This window comes from Schistosoma haematobium, chromosome 1 (assembly GCF_000699445.3).
Source record: "Schistosoma haematobium chromosome 1, whole genome shotgun sequence".
In the NCBI taxonomy this organism is placed as follows: Eukaryota; Metazoa; Platyhelminthes; class Trematoda; order Strigeidida; family Schistosomatidae; genus Schistosoma; species Schistosoma haematobium.
The window spans coordinates 78,843,009-78,864,658 of record NC_067196.1 but is presented as its reverse complement, the minus strand read 5'-3'; the positions used below and the strand labels follow the sequence as shown (position 1 = coordinate 78,864,658).

The following is a 21,650-nucleotide window of genomic DNA, read 5'->3' as shown; positions in this document are numbered from 1 at the left end:
TGATGAAAAAGAACAATCCAAACTAATACCGGTTAAATAAATAAGTACAATTTTGATAATGATTTTCTGTGATAAATTCTGTGTTGTAATTTTTAATGAGTAACCTTTAAATTCAGGTATAACACTTTGTAGCTAAACAGTTAGAATAAAAATAGGCACAAACTTTCGATCAGCGTTTCATTAAAGCCATAAGAATTTATCTAGTGTGATAAACATGAGTGTTGTGTGGAAAAAAAGGCATTAAAACAATTCAATAGTGTTTTAGTAAATAATTTGTTTTAAATTATCCAAGATTTTCACCCTAAATCAAAATGATCAACTTGTCTAACAAGAGTATGATCTTATTACAAGGTAAAAGATAAGACTGATAGTTTTTAACAAATTACTTAGTATATACATTACACAACTATCTGAAAATATGTTGTCCATAATCAATCGATATATACATTAGGGGATGCTAAAATATTCTCAAAAATATTGTTGGCATAATAAACGCAGTGAATAATATGTACAAACTTTTTTCTATGTAACTGAGAACATTATCTTCAAGCACACAATATTGTTAGCAGTTTGATCCTCATTCAATTTTAATATGTAATTATAAATATGCATGAAAAGATATAAGAGTATTTTAATGAAGTTTTGTTCTCTGAGCCGGATGTTTTGGTCGTGTTTTATTTTTTTTCCACTTTGTTCAGCTATTCTCCATCCGAAAGGGCAGTTGATTGGAGGTCTGTATCATACACTTGTTGGTAGAACATGCTAGCGAAGACACTCGTGGAGAAAATACAGTTGTTCTCGAGTGGAAGTCTGCCTTTTGTCGAAATTCTCCTATTTTCGTACAACGAGAAGCGTAGTCCGGTCATATGATTTTGAGGTGGTGGAGATTTGTAGCTCAGATTGATGATTTTGATGTAGTTTTGTTCTCTGAGCTGGATGTTTCGAACCATTTGTGAACCGATTGTAATTAGTATATAGATCATACCAATTGATATTATTATTAAAAAGTAAAAACTAAGAATATCAAATCATGTGTACTGATAACTACACGAATATTGAGAACAAGATAATATGAATATGTATTCAAACATGGAATACAAATCACATAAATATTGTGGTAGAAATATAGATGAGGTAAAGAAGAATAAACAGAAAGGAAGAAATGAGTTATTAGTTCCTACATTTTGTAGGAAAGTATAGGGATATTCCGAACTTTTTTCGAGTACGAAGATTACGGTCGTTCGCCCGAATCTATATAGCCTCAACTTGATTTAAGAGATAAGGCTAAAAACCATTAGAAAAACTGTATAGTGTACTTTAAATAATTCTGAATACTTTCAGTTTTGTCAATTTAACAAAAGATATGTAGTGATCTTATTTGATTTCTTCGAAAATATTCCAAGGAAATACTTTTCGACTAGCGGATTAAACTGACTGGTTATGCGCCTCATATTATCTTTTGACATTTGAGCAGCTACACTAAAAAAAATCAGATAATTCATCCCTTGTTCAATAAATGATACCATTTTGTTTTTATATCTTTCTCTAACTCCAAGTAAATTATTGATGATTTTAAGGATTATAAACATATGATCTATATTATCAATATTGGATGATATAGATTAATCATCTCATATTACAATATAAAGTCAATAAGATTAATTAGCTCAGTAACATTTAGTCAGTAAAGGTAAATTATTTATTGGTTTTGTAGGCATAAACATTTACATTACATAAAGGTATTCATTGTGAAATGAATGCTCTAAATGTTGTGTATTATGATGTCATATTTATGGACTGACTAAACTAATCAGTGTTCTCTGAATTTCATATTATGATGGAAAACATAAACAAGGAGTACAAATATCTCTCAAAAAGAAAACAGCTTTATGAATACAATACTGATAATGTCATGTATATATCTAATGCATGATATAATTAACACTAAAATTTCTGTTTTCTAAGAGTTTAAGGTAAAGTATAGTTTGCTCAAATTGTGTAATTTGAGCTGACTGGTTCAATCATCAAATTTCTCTTATCTTTTATGACAAAATCATGAAATCAATTGGAAAATTAAAGCTCCAGTAGTTTTATTTAAATCTAATGGAGTTCTTGACAATAATCGAAGATTAAATTCACTTGATATTGTTTACTTGAATCTTCCCATTAATGTTTAAGACTGCAGTTGATCAGTCTCTTATTGGTATGCATGCATACTGTGCGTATTGCCTTTATTCACAAGCATTCTAAGCAAAGATGAACATAGTAGCTAAGTGGATAACGCGATGGCGTTTAAAGCGAACGGTACTTGGTTTGAGTCCCAGAGTGAACACTAACTCTGAGATTCAGGTACATACAACTGACGACCCCCAATTAGGACAAAACGCGAGTCTTGGATTACACTGCTAGCTACTATCCATCTTTGCTTGATAATCAAACATTGTATTCCAGGCTTTCTTATTAACGATGTGATAGTAAGCTTAGTTTAACTTACTTAAAAAAGATAGATTGCAAAATAGAAAACTAGTTACCATTAATGAAGAGCTTTTAGTAACATAATGGATATGACAAAACAATAAGATATTATTCAGTATCATACTATTTTTGTATATCGGATTTCAAAAGAAAATTTCAGTTGACTTCATTTATTATTAAATGTGATATTAAAAACTACCCGGTGAAGTATTTAAACTTTAAGGTGTTAGAGGCTTAATATGTATTTAAAATCTAGTAGGTTCCGAAGTTTTTTAGTTCATGAGTGAATAATAAAATAGTGTCACCATTAAAACGAAATACAATCATCTACTTGGACTATTAAATATCATGCAACATACAAATCTTCACCCCAGTATAGAGCTTTATGACGATGTACTCCGTAGACCTCCAAAGGGATAGAACACCTAACTTTTAGGGTTTTCACGAAGCGCTTAAAATTTAAACCACCAAGTTGGGATCCAATGATTCATATTTCTCATTCTTTGTTTACTTAGCGGTCTGAAGTTTAGGTTTCAACTGTAATGTATGGAAAACCTGAGTTCGGTCTCTTGCGAAGAACATATTACGCCGGGAAATGGAAATAGACATGAGAAAAATGTACAAAAACTGGATGGAACTAGAGAAGAAGGGCCAGGACAGAGTGGGTTGGAGAATGCTGGTCGGCGGCCTATCCTCCATTAGGAGTAACAGGCGTAGGTAAGTTTGTATTTTAGTCTAAATATCATTATTCTTACATGATTTCCTATCATGTTCGAATGATTCAGATTATTTTTAAGCCATTCACTTATGTAGCTTGAAATTTATCTTATTTCTTGGATGAGTAAGTATTCATCTGATTATGTATTAAAACCATGAATTCTATCACAAATTACATTTCGATAGATTTCTTTTAAAGTTCATAAGAAAGTGAATTGTACCCATTATAGTCCATTTAATAATGTATCATTCCCTGAATGAGTGAACTTTATGGATTATGTATATAAAGAAGCAAGTAAATGATACACCCTATTCATCTGATTTCAAATAGTCTATTTGTTTTTGATCAGATTATACATAGATAATTAAACTTACATTCAATATTTAAGTTCACTTCTTCAGAAGATGCTAAACCCATAGAATTTGTAGCTGAACATTTTAAAAATGTACCATCATCTTCATGAGTTAGAACATCAGATGTCTGTGTATCCACATAATTTGAAAATGGTTTCCATAATTGTTTACTATAATTTAAATTATCAAATGTAACAAGTTCCCGAATCTCGTCGTTAGAATATCGAATAAACCAGGTTACAACCGGTTTGGGATTAGCATGAGTGATAAGGCAACTGAAATAATATAATTTTCCACTAATAATAGTAAACGTCTTTTCCAAATTCTTTGAATAATTGAATATTTCAGTATCTGGTGGCATAGTATCATCGATTCTTACTATTTCCAAAGGATGCTGTGGAGGAGCTGTAAATAAAAACAAACTGTACAAATGTATTTAACAATGAAAATAAGTAGAAAAACTTATCAGATACACGTTTACAACGTGATCGATTGAACCCTAGAAGCATGAAACTTTTATAAAAAGCTGACAAACAATTTATATTTATAGTTTTACAGAAATAAAGTCCTTTGAATCACTTTTCTAATACTGATGTAACAAAATATTCGTTTACTCAAAGACAGGGTTATTTTAGGTACCTTTAATCTTGCTTCTCTACGACTACAGTAATGATCAGCCAAAAATATTCAGAAACTAAATTTCAGTATTTCTTGTGGTTGTTCGGTTTACAGGAGTTATGAATAGGTAAGCACGTAGTCACAACGTTTTTGGTGTAAGTTAACCTGTCTATTTGAACATAATTAATTCGAGTTAAAACAAATTACTTCAATGAGTTATTAGTGAAAAGTGATTATAGTAATCGATAAACATTTCATAGTTTTGATGAAGATTTATTCTCTAAGCACGATGGGTTAATCCTGAAGATTTCATCATTTTTCTGGAAAAAATAACCAACAAAAACTTCGGGTAGAAGTTGATGATATTATAAGAAAACGGTGAAAGCTTTATATTTACACCATTCAACCTGGCGAAATATTTCCACTAAAACCAATTACCTGATTCCCAAAGCTTCTCTCCCATTTCAAAATTTTATAGGTGAGTTCATGTCATCACAAAGTATTGCTGACTAAAGTCTGTCAAACCAGGAAATATGGAAAAGTGTTAATATTCCCAAGTTTAATATGCATTTGTCTCTTCGGGAAAATAAGAGGAGAACATGACTTCTTAATGAAAAGTGAAACTATTGAAAGTCCTCACCTTATGCTCTCTATTTGAGATAGGTCATCATTCAATGATTGAGTTAACTGATACTGTGTGTTGATTTAGGTACACTTTGTGTTTTTTAAAACTTACTAGTGTACTTACTTACTTACACCTGTTACTCCTCGTGAAGGAGCATAGGTCGCTCACCAGCATTCTCCATCCAACCCTGTCCAAAGCAATCCTTTCCAGCTCCTTCCAGTTGTAATTCATCCTTTTCATATCTGCTTCTATTATCCGACGTAACGTGTTCTTTGGCCTTCCTCTTTTCCGCTTCCCTTCAGGATTCCAAGTTAGAGCTTGCCTCGTGATGCAGTTTGACGATTTGCGTAATGTATGTCCTATCCATTTCCATCGTCTTTTCCTAATTTCCTCTTCAGTTGGAAGTTGGTTAGTCCGGCCACAGCCTAGTCCGGTCTAGATGACTTGATCGAGATGCTGCGGTGGGTTGTGCTCGAGTCGTCGTTACTAGTGTAAGCGGCTTTAATTTCTATAGTATATTTCATCCAAAATTACCGTAAAAATAAAATTTTGTATCACTGCAGTAATTTAACTGTTTACTGATATACAATAGTTACGTCACAAATTTCGGCTGCTTTAAACAGAAAATCAGATCAATTAATTCTTCTTGACTTACACTTGAACTACTGAGCCTAAAGCAGAAATCTGAATCCAAATGATTTAAATGTATATTTGTACGTACCTTTTTTGATGTTCGTTGATGTTTTCTTAGAGTTATTTTGTGTTGTACACATAAGTGAAACATTTATCAGAAACTATTTTACATCGTATTTATTGACTTCAGGTGATACTAATCATTGTTTCTTCCACCCGGAACAGCGGTTAATATGACAAAAATAGCTCATATTTCAACTACCCCATTCAATATCAATCTATGACATCTTGCTTAGTGTTTATAGTCTAAGATATCGACTAATTATGCTCATAAATACTTAGGCTCACTTATTTATCCACTTCATTCATTCTCATCGACTGTATCATACTCATGTATCAATGCCCTTATAATAAAAAATACCATCTTTGAATTATGCCGGGCATATATCTGATCCTTATGCTTGATTCTAAATAGCTTTTGAAAGTATCTGAAGAATTCCAGAGTTTATTGTGGCTAAGCTAGAGACATTGAAACCTAGTGTAAAAGAGTTAGCCATCTTTTTGTAGATGATATACTTAAGATGATATGCAGCTTCTATAAGTATCGAGTTTCTTATCTTCAAAAACACCAATTCTAAAAATACAGTCGACCATGATATAAATCGATTAGAAATAAAACAATCAGTGAAATTAATTTCAAATAGCGTGGATTGTTAGGAAATTCTAAACCAAAACGAAGCAATTGTCTACTGATTTTTGGTTCTCAAAAGTTCTTGATCTGTTGATAATCTGTGATAAAAGCTATTTGAAACGCTGCTTTATCCATAACTTTATTCAGTTGTCACTTCTATGTATACCTATTATTATTGTTATTGTTATTACATCGTTTAATAAAGAAATGACTTATATACATGACTTTAACACAAGTAGTAATTGTAGTAGCAGTTGTTGCTGTTTGCGTCATCGTCATCGTCGTCTTCATTGTCATATTTCAGAGTGATAACAAGTGAAAAACGACTATATTTTAATTAGTTCTATAAGCATATTGATCTAGTATTCATTGGTAATGAATAATAGTCATATAAGTAGTCAAAATTGTAGTAATTTGGGATAGAAATAATCATTTCTCCATAATTTAGTTAAATGTTATTATCCACATGATATTCATTAATTCTTTTCATAAAAACAGAGAGGAAATAAAGTACATTGACTACATTAATAGAAATGTACATTATATATACATTATTATTATTGTTATTGTTATTATTTTTAGTGACATTAAGATAAAATCTCTCTCTTAACTCAGTTGATCAACAATTATCATGCTATATGCGAGTAACTAGATTCAATAATTGTGTGTCATTATACATAGAACTTGTTTATATATATATATATATATATATAGTGGAGTGGATTATGGACATTAGTTCCATGTGAAAATTTTTTCAAAACAGACTGGTTAAACAAGAAACCATGAGATAACTGCTTCATTCTAGCATAGAGCTCCTCAGACTGATGAATTACATTAGGAATCGAACCTACTATCCCCAGAAACTTCTGTGTGTTAAATTTAGACCACTAAATCGGAATCCACTGGTTCATAATTCTACCTTTAGTCAGCTAATAATAAGCGGGACCTTTACTTTATGTCAGTATTAAGTTGCTCTTAGGTCACTTTTTCCCTTTAATTAGCATACCGTTTTCTACAGTTTGACATTCTGTCACTTCCATACTCCATATTCTTAATTTGAGGCTCTTATAAATCCACCTTGAACTAGCTACTACTGAGTAGGGTTAGGGAAAGTGCTTTGATTCGGTAGTCAAATATATACATCTCTTACAGCATTTCAGGACTATCTACAATCTATTCAGCGAAAATTTAGCTGATATTCTCAAATCAATACAACATTACAAACCATCCATTTATATGAATAGATATAAAGACTAAATTCATGTTCCTATCTTACCTAGAATATTTAAGTATCCACGTTTATCATATGCATCTAAATTTACTAAAGTCTGACACTGAAATAATCCATTCATATCTGATTGTAAATTAGTTAATGTAACTGTAAATAACTGCCTTCTTTGAATAAGTTCAATATCATTTGTTGCAGACAATTTATTAGCTGCAATTGGGTTATTAAAAGGCGATTGATTGAATTTATTAAATACACTGTACTGATTAACGAATTCACATTTGTTAGGTGGTTCCGGACATCTAGCTAAATCATCATCCTTGTGAATGAAACTCCAAATATTTGGTGCTGGATCTTTGTGTGAATGTCGAAATCTCCATATTACATAGATACTATCAGTTTGTTTGGGTTCAACAGGAACCTGACATCTTAAATATAGAGTTGAATTAATTGGTATGCTTAGATTGTTTGGCGGATCGTACAATTCAAGTTGTAAAACTGGATTGGGATTCATTTTATAAGCTGTAAAAGATGAACAAAACATGTATCTGTTAAATAACTATGAATTGAGACCACGAATTAAAATAAAATCTTATTCTACCCATGGTAAATTAACTCAGTCAGTCAAACAGACTTCAAATTGAGTGGTTGTTTAGCTATTCATAATGTTTTCATTCACTAAACTTGTATCAAATGTATTTTATGGTTCTATTATCTATAAATATGATAATACCAGGAATAATGATTTTTAAACGATTTATTTGTTGAGTTAATGAATTTAACAATGAAAAACTTAGAACAACTAGAATAGATACGAATTAGTTACTTTTTCAATTTTATTGATTTAATGGGTATCCATTACTGATTTGTATAAGTAATGTTGAATTAGTCACTTTGTTCACAAGAAGTCTTTCATGTTTGTTATGTCATTAGCTTATACGATTATCGCGATTACGATTGCCAAATGTGGATAAACTGAATTATACGACCAAAATAATGACGCATATACCAGTACGGGCAGCCTAAAGTTCCGATGGGTCCTATTTCCGCCTTGTCCTGCCTGTTAAGTTCAGAATGCCAACCTCAGCCTCCACGATACGAATCGTATATTTTAAATATACTTAGTTTATATGCAAACAAATCAGACCACACCACACCATAAAATAGAAAATAAAATTTGTACAAAATTAAGCCAAAAAGTGATTGTGAGAAAGTATTATCAATAGATTAGGAATATCTCATGAACAGTAAATCGTATGATAATAGTTCATAGGTGAAATAAAAGCTTATAACGAAAGAAATATGAATATGCATATAATATAGTCATTTAATAGTCATACAATAAGAATATACGTATAATATTAGTCCATAAGTAATTTCTAACGGTTACCATTCATTTATTCTCGTCCGGATATGACTATGTACATGTTTTTTAATTACGTCAATAAGTTTTTAAAAAAAAGAATCATTCACTTGGTATTGTTTTGGCTTGTATCTTCCCATCGAGATTTAAGACTGCAATTGATCAGTCTGTTATTGGCATATGTGCATACTGTGCGTATGCCTCGATATTGCTTTAATTCACAGGACTCAGTAGCTGAGTGGATAACGCGATGGCGTTTGAAGCGAACGGTACTGGGTTCGAGTCCCAGAGTGAACATCAAATCTGAGATGCAGGTACATCCAGCTGACGAGCCCCGAATAGGACGAAACGCCCGTCCTGGATTCCACTGCTAGCCACTATCCATCATTGCTTACAAAAAGAATCATTTCCAAAAAATTTGGATTTCAGAAAGAAAAAAATTGTTGTCTGATTATCACATTGCTATTTCCCGATACAAGTTAAACAAACAAGATAGTTTTCTCTATACATCAAAAAAAGAAATAGAAATGGATTATTTAAGCGTGAACTTTGATAGTAACCATAACAAAATATATGACTTTACTGAAATCTCTCGGTTTTTATTTTAATTATTCGTTATATTGTTAGTTGGGTGACTGTAGTATTCTAAGTTTGACGATAGATTTAATTAAAGGTGGTTACTGGCACAGATATATTATTAAAGAACAATTAATATTAGATTCCTTACTGATATACAATGATTATTCAATAATTATATTTAGTTGTTGAATAATTAGCTAACAAGTGTTATCATTACCTTTCTGATTAGTATTTTACAATACTGCATTACAGTTATAAGTAATATATATATCTAAATAAAAAATCAGTCTTTATCGTGTATGTTTTTTAGGTTTTTCTATTTTTCATTGAATCAACTTATACTGTACATGTAGGTTTGTATCTAATTACATGGCATTTGTATAGTTGATTAAAGCTAAAACAGGGAATAAGCATTTAAAAACAAAGGTATTTCGATAGGAATATAATAAAAAGATTTTTTAATCATAAATGTTCATTAAAATTGATAATGGACTGATAAGAATAATATTGTATGTCAGAGATAAATAAAATGATAAAACCATACAATTTAATGTTTATTATACACATACCTACCTTCCCCTGCAAATAAATAATAATCGATTAAAGAGGTAGAATGTATTTGTAAAATCTCAGCGAAAGAATTTGAAGTAAATCCAACGTTTCACCTGGCAATCTGATCCAAGCTTTTTCAAGAATTTACTTCAAATCCTTTCGCTGAGAATTCACAAATACATTCTTCCTCTTTAATGTCTCACATTAACCCGGTGCCCAAATATTGTGAAACTATTCGTTCAAATTTAGACGAAAGTTCTTATTTATTAAACAATAATTCAGTTTAAGTTTCATCTTTTATATAGGATGAAGTAATAACTTCTTGTTAAGTTTGGTACGATTTAATAATCTGTACTTTAGTTTAAGGTTTGTTCGTCGTCAAAAATATAAAGCGTTCACAACATCAATGTATTTAACATTAAGTCAACACTCAAACTTATTGTGTTTTCAGAAGAATGACAATAGTTTAGCGAAGAAAATCTTATTTTGGACGATTTCATTCACTTAAGCTGTATAGACATATTTGTAGTTAATTTATTTATTAGAAATAGTGGTCTATAGTAGAATAGAATAGTGTTGTATAATTTAAAAAGTTTAAAGTGGTGTTGTGTCATGTATTGTATACGAAAATCAGATATCAAAATGAGGTTATGTTATAACTGGCTAGTAAGAAATCGTTAAGGTGATGATAAGTGTCGACTTGATAGCTGTTAAGAATAGAATAATTCAAAGTTGTAATCATCGCTAATTAATACTTGTGGAAATAAGAAGTGGGAGGAATTTTTTTGAAAAAAAATGGTGGGTTATGGAGGATAGAAATAGAGGTTAAGACCATGGAAGAATGAAGGACTGAATATACTTTTTATGCACTGAAAGGTTAGGCTTGAACTGGTGGATGACCGAAATGTATGCAGTACATAAATTTTTCATTTAGATTCCTCATGATCAGACTCTTCTAATAGTATGTATGATTTTGAACGAGGCTTCTGGTATTTAATATCGAGCTCAATGACATTTACTAATAAGATTAGAATGAATAAACGATTTAGTCAGTGGGCAGTTACCAATACTGTTTCAGTCATTAAAACTTAATAAAGTTCATTCATCATTATGACTTGTGTAGGAAGTAAGACAAATAATTCAGTATTATGACAAACACTCAGAATAACAAGATATTTTTATAATCTAACTGAAAGCTATCCAGTTATTTAAATGAACCATTTTTAAATGGAACCTTAAAGTGTAACATTCCAATTAAATATATACGAAGTTATAAGAATAACAACTGTGAAACTCTGTAATCACCTAGAATCCGGTTTTCATTAATTATATTCATCATGAATAGTGTACACTAAACATTTCTATCAGATAGACAAAAATCTTATTATCAGAAGGGGGACTGGTTGAAGTAAGACATTAACAGCGTTGGTCTAAAGATTAAGCGTTGTACTTGATTCATTTTTGTAGTCAACATTTTTAAAACTTTTCCTTTTTAATGGAGTTTTGTCCTTTGAGCTGGATGGTTTGGTTGACATCAGTGATGTCGTTCAGAAGAACTATGAAAGCTCCACGACCAAACCATCCAGCTCAAAGAACAAAACTCCATCAAAATCATCCACCTGAACTATAAATCTTCACTATCTTAAAACTTACTCGTCTTTCTATGCTTCTACATAAATATTATATTCCTGTCTTCATTCTTTAGTAACTATTGTTTAATATTCAATTTCTTATTAAAACGTTTGTCAATTCATTTACTAGAAACTACGTACTTTGTTACTTTATTAATTATTCGTAGTTTTAAACATACTTTGAATGACGAATATGTAATATCCGTTTAAAAATTCATGCGTAGTTTATTTATTGTCTTCTGAGGTTAAGATTCACAAGAATATCTGTTATTTGAAACAATTAAAGAATCAACAAACTGGTACAGAAAACGCTTTCCGTAATTCCAAGGATTTAGTTTTTGACAATATGATAAATTGTGTTATATTAAGTGTAATTTAAGTTCAGTTATGGAACTAGGGATAAGCATGCCGTCACCTTTAGGTTACCATGATGAGTAATGTTTGGATATACAATTAGAAAGAACTCGCTTTATGTAATAAATACAACATGATTCACATGAGAAGAAAACTGATAGATGTGCACTGAAGTGTCTCAAAACAGTAGTTTATTCTTGAGACACTTTCAGATTGTGTATATACTCGTGAATACAAGCCTTAATTCAAATGAGTAGAATATCATTTTCAATAGTTTGAACGATCAGTTTTTCAAGATCTCTGCAGTCTTATCCACTTTGAATTCTGTGTTCGTAAACAGGATCACCTTTAGTACAGTAGGAGCTCTTTCCTTTAAAGGTATATATTTTAATAACCAAATAACAAATAGACATTAGTTAGGTTTTCTTTTATGACACAATATTTACTATTAAAAAAATTAACATCAATCTGAGTAGCTTAACATTCATAGAAAATCAAACTATCAAAACTATATCTCAATCTTTGCAAAATAAATGTGGCTTTTAATTAAGGATAAAATTAAGAACAGGATACTTTAGTTTTTCATCATAGCTTTACTTAATTGTCTTTAAATAATATGGATCATTATGGGTTTCAGGATTTAAATATTCTGGAATAAGTTAAAATAACTCTCTCAACATTATCGATTATCAAAAAATCATGATAAGATAAATCCTTTGAAATAAACACCAGTAAAGTCAATTTGTGAATTAAAATTTTTTTTGTGTTTTCATGCAGTAATAATACCTTCAATGAAATATGTTAGTTCATGAGGACACTTATCAGATAGTTATAAGTATTCAGATACATCCAATAAATTTATGTTTTCTGGTACAACATTTCACGCTTATGTACTTACTTACGCCTGTTACCCCTCGTGAAGGAGCATAGGCAGCTCACCAGCATTCTCCATCCAACCATGTCCTGGGCAATCCTTTCTAGCTCTTTCCAGCTCTTATTCATTCTTTTCATGTCTGCTTGCAACTCTCGGTGCACTATGTTCTTCTACCTTCCCAATGTCCGTTTCCTTTCACCATTCCAAGTTAGCGCTTGCTTCGTGATGCAGTTTGGTGGTTTCCGTAATGTATGTCCTATCCACTCCCAGAGTCTTTTCTTCATTTCCTCTTCAGATGGAGGCTGATTTGTTCTCTCTCACAATAGGCTGTTACTGATGGTATCTGACCAACGGACATTCAGTATCTTACGTAGACAATTGTTTAGAAATACTTTTACTGTTTCGATAATGGTTATGGTAGTTCTCGAAGTTTCGGCTCCATGCAGTAGAACTGTTTTGACGTTCGTATTGAAGATTCTCACTTTGATATTGGTTAAAAGTTGCTTTGAGTTCCATATGTTATCTAATTGTAGGAATGCGACCCTTGCTTTGCCAATCCTCGCCTTTACGTCTGCATTTGAACCTCCTTGTTCATCGGTGATGCTTCCCAAGTATGTGAAGGATTCTACATCTTCCAGACTTTCGCCATCAAGTGTGCTTGGATTGGTTGATGTTCTCTGTGTTGCATTTGAGGACTTTGGTTTTCTTTTTGTGTATGTTGAGGCCTACTGATGCAGAGACTGCTGCTACACTGGCTGTCTTTATCTGCATTTGTTTGTGTGTATGGGGTAGAAGTTCTGGGAGATCTGTTAAGTCCAAATCGTCTAATTGCTTCTGAGCTGTTCATTGTATTCCATGTTTTCCCTAAGATGTCGAGGTCTTCATGATCAAGTCGACTACCAGAAGAAAGAGGAAGGGAGAGAGGAGACAGCCTTGTCTGACTCCAGTCCTTACTTGGAATGCATCTGTTAGCTGTCCTCCAAGCATGACCTTGCACTGTAGTCCGTCGTATGAGTTCAAGTAATATTTAGTCATGATATAAACATTTCACTAATGTAAAGTTGATCATTATTAGAATTAACTATCAACAAAGATATCTTAAACAATAAATACAATCTCATCAGAATAAGCTACATATTTAAAGTGTAAAGAATTTTCACTTTACAAATGGAATTTCTTATAATCTAGACATTAATATTACATTATATGAGTACATGTAATCATATATGAAGATAAATGAATTCTCAGAATAGTTTCATCAAGTTCTTCATTTCTCTACATCGTAACTTTCTATACATTTAGTTTATATTATACAGATAAATTGACTATTTATTGTTATAGTTTATTAAAGTATATTTGACATAACATGTTTAATATGTAAAAGAAAAAAGGAACTAATCTCTAGACATCCGTATATCTGTCAATTTATGTAATAATATATATATGTTCTCACATGTAAGACCTAATACGCTTGAATGAATGACCAATAGTCACTTCAATCAAGTGTAAAAGATCTATGAGTATATAATTAATGTTTACTGAAAAACATACTTGTTCTATAAGATGATTAGTTTGTAAATATGTACTTCAAATAATTAATAATAATAATATACCGGTTATAGATTATAATTAATAATATCTATGTAACTTGTTCATTAGAATTCATTAAAAGTTTATACTAATTTATTAAAATCTAGTCTTTATATTTCAAAACTTCATCTGTAGCTCTTCTAAGGTTACTACCAGCTTCAAGCAGGGATAAAGGAAGAGGTTTGGGTGTCGGTTTGACAGCCCCATCCAGTAGAAAAATCCTTGCTCAAAAAAAGTTAACTAGAATAAACAATTTAAACCATTTAAATTCTGCCCTCTGAGTTAAAGGAAGAATTGTAATGCCTCATGATGACAACCGATTCTTCAGAAATCACGAGGCCGATGACCCTTCTAACATCTAGAGCAACAATTTTCATAGGTACATTGAAAGTTCGAGCAACGCGAAAGACCAGTCAAATAGCAAAGGAAATGAGGAGATACAACTTGGCGGCCCTCTGGGTCAGCGAAACCCATTGGATTCAAGCTGCACAGAAAAATTTAGATTCGGGAGAGATGCTGCTGTACTCCAGTCACGAAGAAGCACGTAAACCAGTCATGGGATCAGTATCTCATCAACTCAGGATCATCAAAGCATCCTTCAAAACAAACAACGAGGGAATCCAAATAAATATTATCTAATGGTATGCACTCACCAATGATAGCAACGAAGACAGTAAACAGAACTTCTTCGAGAGGCTGCAATCGATTAGAGCGAAGTGTTCAGGAAAGAACCTCACCATCCTGATGGGAGACCTAAACGCCAAAGTCGAAATGGACAACACTAGGTAAGAAATTATCATGGGACGACATGGAATGACTGGGAGAAAGAAACGAGAATGGTGACATTTTCAAATTGATGTGCATTCAACAAAATGGTCATAGGCGGCACAACATTCCCACACAAATTCTTACACAGAGCTAAAAGGGTATCACCTGATCACACTACAAAGTATCAGAAAAAATAGTCAATAACATACGGGATTCATACGACGGATTACACTTCAATTCCATGTAGAGAGGACATAAAACAGACACATTCCAAGTGAGTCAAACATGACTGATTTCTGTCTCTCGACTTTCTCTTTCTTCTGGTAGTCGACTTGATCATGAAGACCTCGACATCTTAGGGAAAACATGGAATACAATGAACAGCTCAGAAGCAATTAGACGATTTGGACTTAACAGATCTCCCAGAACTTCTACCCCATACACACAAACAAATGCAGATAAAGACAGCCAGTGTAGCAGCAGTCTCTGCATCAGTAGGCCTCAACATACACAAAAAGAAAACCAAAGTCCTCAAATACAACACAGAGAACATCAACCAATCCAAGCACACTTGATGGCGAAAGTCTGGAAGATGTAGAATCCTTCACATACTTGGGAAGCATCACCGATGAACAAGGAGGTTCAAATGCAGACGTAAAGGCGAGGATTGGCAAAGCAAGGGTCGCATTCCTACAATTAGATAACATATGGAACTCAAAGCAACTTTTAACCAATATCAAAGTGAGAATCTTCAATACGAACGTCAAAACAGTTCTACTGCATGGAGCCGAAACTTCGAGAACTACCATAACCATTATCGAAACAGTAAAAGTATTTCTAAACAATTGTCTACGTAAGATACTGAATGTCCGTTGGTCAGATACCATCAGTAACAGCCTATTGTGAGAGAGAACAAATCAGCCTCCATCTGAAGAGGAAATGAAGAAAAGACTCTGGGAGTGGATAGGACATACATTACGGAAACCACCAAACTGCATCACGAAGCAAGCGCTAACTTGGAATGGTGAAAGGAAACGGACATTGGGAAGGTAGAAGAACATAGTGCACCGAGAGTTGCAAGCAGACATGAAAAGAATGAATAAGAGCTGGAAAGAGCTAGAAAGGATTGCCCAGGACAAAGTTGGATGAGGGATCTTAGATTTTGGTATATGCTCCTCCAAGAGTGATCAATCTTCAACTACCATAGCTGAACAAATTGAAACGTGCTTATCATCTTTTCTTCTTTTTATGGTGACAAGATGATATTTATATTAGCTATCCAATTGTAAGTGATCGTAATTAAAAAACATTATGATAGAAATGCATTTTTCTGATCAAATTAAGGCTAAAAAATTAGTTCGTCGATCACAGCCATTCCAAAGATTTTTTATCCGTGAAGCACTGAAAAGTGTAAAGGTTGATCCATTTAAAACATAATGCTACCGGAAATTACTATGAATAAATTCCCTTAAAAACAACAATACTTTTTCAGTTCACTGATCATAATGTTAATATGAATTGATAACAAATGTTAATTGATCAGTTTGATTCACTTATTGATCCTATTTATCATATATGAAATAGATTTAACCATAATTATAAACTTAACATACGAGAAATTGGAAAATTAAAACAACCTAAAGAATGCACACACAGCGACGCAGCGATTTGGAAGACTTTCCCGGTCTACCACATTGTACGAGCATCCCATGTACTCAAATAAATGGTTGCTCTAGTTGTTAGAAGAGGCATCAGCCTCTTGACTTCCGAAGGCACTTGGCCTTCACCATGAGGCCTCATAACTCTTCTAAATGAAGACCTTCTGACTCCCAGGGTAGAGTTTAAATGGTTTGAATAATTTTTTTCTGGTTAGCGTTTTATTAGCGAGTTAGTTTTTTACGGGATGGAGTCATTAACTCTTTGCCCAACCCTCCTCCTTTTTCCGAGCTTGGGACCGGCAGTAGACCCAGAGGGGCTCCAGGAGGATTACTGGAATACATATACATAGATGAAAGGTTTACTATTAATTGTTAGGATTATTCTAAATTCTACATTCTTTGATATGTACCATTTTAAAAAGTGTAAGTTCAAATTTTCATCTTAAAAAGATGTCCAGAATAAAACTAATCCTAATGGAATGCTTTGAAGAAAGATATTGACATAATAAATAAAACAATTTGATTAGTACTGAATAAAATAGAAAAAATTAATTGAAGAAGGAAAAAAGCTAACACTGTTCCTTTTAAACAGTATCATACTTCCGTTTTATAAAATCACCAACACCAACAACAACAAAAATTAAAACATTTTCAACATATTTGCAATGAGGATCTTTAAACCTCCTAACTCATCTATGATGATCTTTTATCCTAGCATTATTGATTGATACTGAAGTGCATATGCGTTTGTGTTTACATCACTACATTGAAAACAAAGGCTAAGCTAATTTATTTGGTACTTGATAGTTTATAACATTTTTTTCAGTCATGATTACTAAACTTCAATGTAAAACTTATGCTTCAGAAGTAAGTGGTATTTATATCGAAAATATGTCACTAGTAACTCTCAAGAAATATATATAGTTCCTTCGATAACTCTGAATAAAGTAAATAAACCATGTCTCAGGATGTAATAAATTATTTCTAGGCAAATTTTACTTGTTATCTTTAAATAGTTGAACTTTGAAAAGAATGACATGATTGAAGACACACGTTTAACATATTTTCATTAGTGAAATAGTGATAAAAAATTAGAAAGTAGAAGAAAGCATAATCAGTTTTATAGTTAAGATTAAAGTATACTTATTAATGGAAATTCTAGCCGGATAAACCAAAGTAGATAAGATGACAAATAATCAGTGACTAAATAATTGTAAAAGTAATACAAGAGGAGATTATGTAATTACTTTTGTTAGAATAAAGTGAGATATATCACCCTTCTATTCACTGTTCATATTTCGAATTAGTGATTGTTTTGAAAACAATCTAGCAATACTAACAAACGTTTAACAAATAATATTGCTATACTTCATATTTCTTAATTGAAACCATCTATTCAATTTAATCACCAATCACTGGGTTTAATAAAACAAAACATTTTAAACATCAGAATGAATTCAGTACAAATGAAGAAATGTAAAGGAAATCGATTATAAATACGAGATTGAAATAACTTTAAATTAGAAAATAGTAACAATAATCTACAAACAAGCATATCCATGTTTTTTTCGTTTTTTCTTCACTTGAGTAACAAATTGAAGAAACCAAGAAGTTAGCCTCCAGCAATTATTTATACGCCTTTTCAAATTCATTGACTATATATATCATATATGAGATTCTTTTTCCTACATTGTGTAGAATAAATGTTATGATACAGATATAGTTTCATTTATTCACTTATCAAATATATCATCTGTGCAGATATATATATATATATATATATATATATATATATATATATATACGTATGTATATGTATAGTTTATCCTTTTCTTTTTACGGTTGTGGGATCTTTTTGTTTTATTATCATTTTGATCTCTTTAAAAATTTGATTTTCTTTACAAGATATTAAAATTGAAAGACAAACTGAATGATATATTTATATATCTAATCAATTATTGAAAGTAATGAATATGAACGCTTCAAAAGTGTAATGATGGCATGTAGCTCAAGTTAATTCTTTGGTAATGTTTCATTCTCTGAACGGTATAGTTTGATTAGTAAGTTTTTATTATCTTTTTTTTATGGACAACACTGTCAGTAATCATTTTTAAAAAGAAACAATTCTACTTGTGTTTAACCAGGGAATTTTAATGGAATATGTGTAATAAATTATTTTCAAATATTAACCTTTAATTGAAGTATAATCTTATAGTGCTATGTAAAACAACAAAGAAAGTTATGCAATTGAAATATACAACTCAGAAAATGTGAAATTTCCAAAGTCACATTTGAATTTCTTAGGTAATTCATGCGGAGTTTACTGTAAGTATGATATACATATACATACAGTAGTGGATGTGTCAGTTTAGGCTAATCGATGAGATTATTTATGAAAATACTATGTTCACTTTACTGATTAATTTCATTATAAAGCTTCCACTCTTTTTCTTACAGCATCATTAGGATAAATTCCACTGGGGTACCCTGCTTCGTAATATGAACAGAATTCCGTAGATTATACATGGATATATGCTTAATAGACATCTTGGTAATGACCGATAACAGATATCTTAGAGTTTCAGAAAATTGATTGATCATCTGAAATTTTCGCATTAATTGTTTGTCACTACTTTTTAAGTAAATAGATTTGATCTTGTCTAACAATTTAAATGGTTTGAATTATTTTTCTGGTAAGCGTTTTTTTAGCGCGTTAGTTTTCTATGGGATGGAGAAAAGCTGGAAAAGATTGCTCAGGACATGGTTGGATGGAGAGTGCTGGTGGGCGGCTTATACTCCTCCACGAGGGGTAACAGTAAGTAAGTAAGTAAGTTGTCAAACAAATTATTGAATTTATCGTTTTTACGTTTTTATGAAAAGGATATAAAAATGATACAAAAACAATCTTAGCTCAATAATTAACCAAGTTGTTATAACACTTATTCCTAAATTTTTGGAATAGCTCATTGAATTTTATAGCTCATATATCGCTTCTACAAAAAACGGGACTAGATTATTCCTTTGTACACTAAACCCAACATAAACGTATATCAGATTGGTGTATCGGCTGACTATTTCATCTTAATTTACATCTCTTTTAGTAGGATATAATCACAACTATACACAAGATCAAACCAAATATTGACTACAACACGATTAGATAGAAAACCAGTAGTTTATATTTTTAACTTCAATTCACTAGTTGTACAACCCTTCTTAGTTTCCACTAATTCTCTAGTTGACGTTACGTAATAAAGTCTATACTCCTCTAATTGCAGTAAAACTACTTTGATGAGTATTTTTTAAAAAAAATCCTATTAAGCAGTTTATATAACAATGTGAAAATAATATTTCATATCAACAGTCCAGTTTTGGCTTGCAAATGTCTAACAACTGACGATATAACTGTTATATAAAGATAGAATGCAATAAAAGATCTTAGTTTCGAGTTAATTTTAGATATTGGTCATGAGAAAAATTCTTTTATTCAAAGTTTATTTTCTTAGCTATGATTTTTTTTTGTAATGTTGTTTCAACGTAGCTTATATTCAATTATCAGATGAGGTATTTGAAATGAATCTCATCTGAAAACAATCTTGTCGTTAAGTAAGCACATCTTTGTTAGCTTTTCTATACTATCCATATTTTAACATATTGAAATGCATATCTTAGCTGAATTGAATTGTTTATTTATGTACATACATAATACTTATTATTATACCTGCCAAAATGACCTACAATTGTTTTTGTTTTATCAAATTTAACTTATAAAAAATGATAGTAAGTTGTGTTATCCATTAATATGAATGACGTCTCCATGTAACACAAAAAAATCCACTTTTTAAAGTGTAAAATAAATTGATTAAAGGTGTATATAAATTGAGATTAGATGGTGGTTGCAGGTAGTCAACAGGAAACTCTGGACACGGGTTTCGTGCTACTTGGCACTCGTCAGCAAGGTGTACCTGTAATCTTGAGGGAACTGGTGCTCCCTGGCGGATTCGATCTCGTGACACCCAGCTTCACAGTCAGAGGCGTTACCACTGAGCTATCCGAGCCTCGACCAACCTCCTGTAGGACTGAGATGTAATCACAATTGATTGATCACTGGGTGGCGATCAATGTCATGCGTGTCTAGTCCTTATTAGTGCAGACTGGTGACCACATCGCACCATGATCGATAGCATTCGATCTGCACTAATAAGGACTAGACACGCATGACATTGATCGCCACCTAGTGATCAATCAGTTTTGTATATAAATTATTTTACCCTCAATACAATATTTATTTGAAAGATTTTCAATATGAAAGGACTTTGCTAGGGAATATTATTTAAAGCATTACTAGGTAATCTGTCAAATTTCGTTGAAGTTTGAAAAGTTTTATCAAAACGTTTAGAGTGTATAAATTAATTTTGAAAAATTATTGACCAAAGTTACTACATAGGATAGGGGATTTGTAGAAATTGTCGAATTTTAGTAGTTTTAATCAAGAACTAATCTTACATGGACCGACATTGAAAGCCAGAAACCAGTAAATAACTATTTCATACTAGTGTGGGACTGCTTACCAGTGCGTGTAACAGGAAAAAGAGCCCGGGATCCTAGGTCTCGTGCTCTAACGCTTAAACTGTAAACAAATGAGCATGCATCCAGTAGCTTACATGTCTAATCAATATTGCTTTCCTATTTTCCATCGTCTGTCATGGGTAACTATCACAGTAACTTAAAGGTTAAATGTTCGCGTAGGAGACCGTGGGTTTCAGGTTCTTTTTCCTGTTACACGCTCTGGTGAGCAGTCCCACACTAATATGAAACAGTTGTTTAGTGCTTTCTGGTTTTCAATGGTAGTCCAAGTTATATTAGTTCTTGATTGAAACTACGGAAATTTGATGATTATCACAAACCCCCTATCCTACGTAGTAATTTTATTGCGTGAC

At 31.9% G+C, this 21,650-nt stretch overlaps 1 protein-coding gene across 1 annotated transcript in view; it reads right to left on the bottom strand.

Annotated features, from left to right (window-relative positions):
* Window positions 1-7,855, bottom strand: part of IGCM-1_3 (CD80-like C2-set immunoglobulin domain) — a gene marked incomplete at both ends in the record, with an annotated part of 29,609 nt that extends 21,754 nt beyond the window's left edge. Inside the window, 2 exons of the mRNA XM_051218588.1 lie at window positions 3,568-3,951; window positions 7,390-7,855. Coding sequence (XP_051075232.1) covers window positions 3,568-3,951; window positions 7,390-7,855 — 850 coding nt within the window. The remainder of the gene's footprint in view (window positions 1-3,567; window positions 3,952-7,389) is intronic.
* Window positions 7,856-21,650: the final 13,795 nt, after the last annotated feature.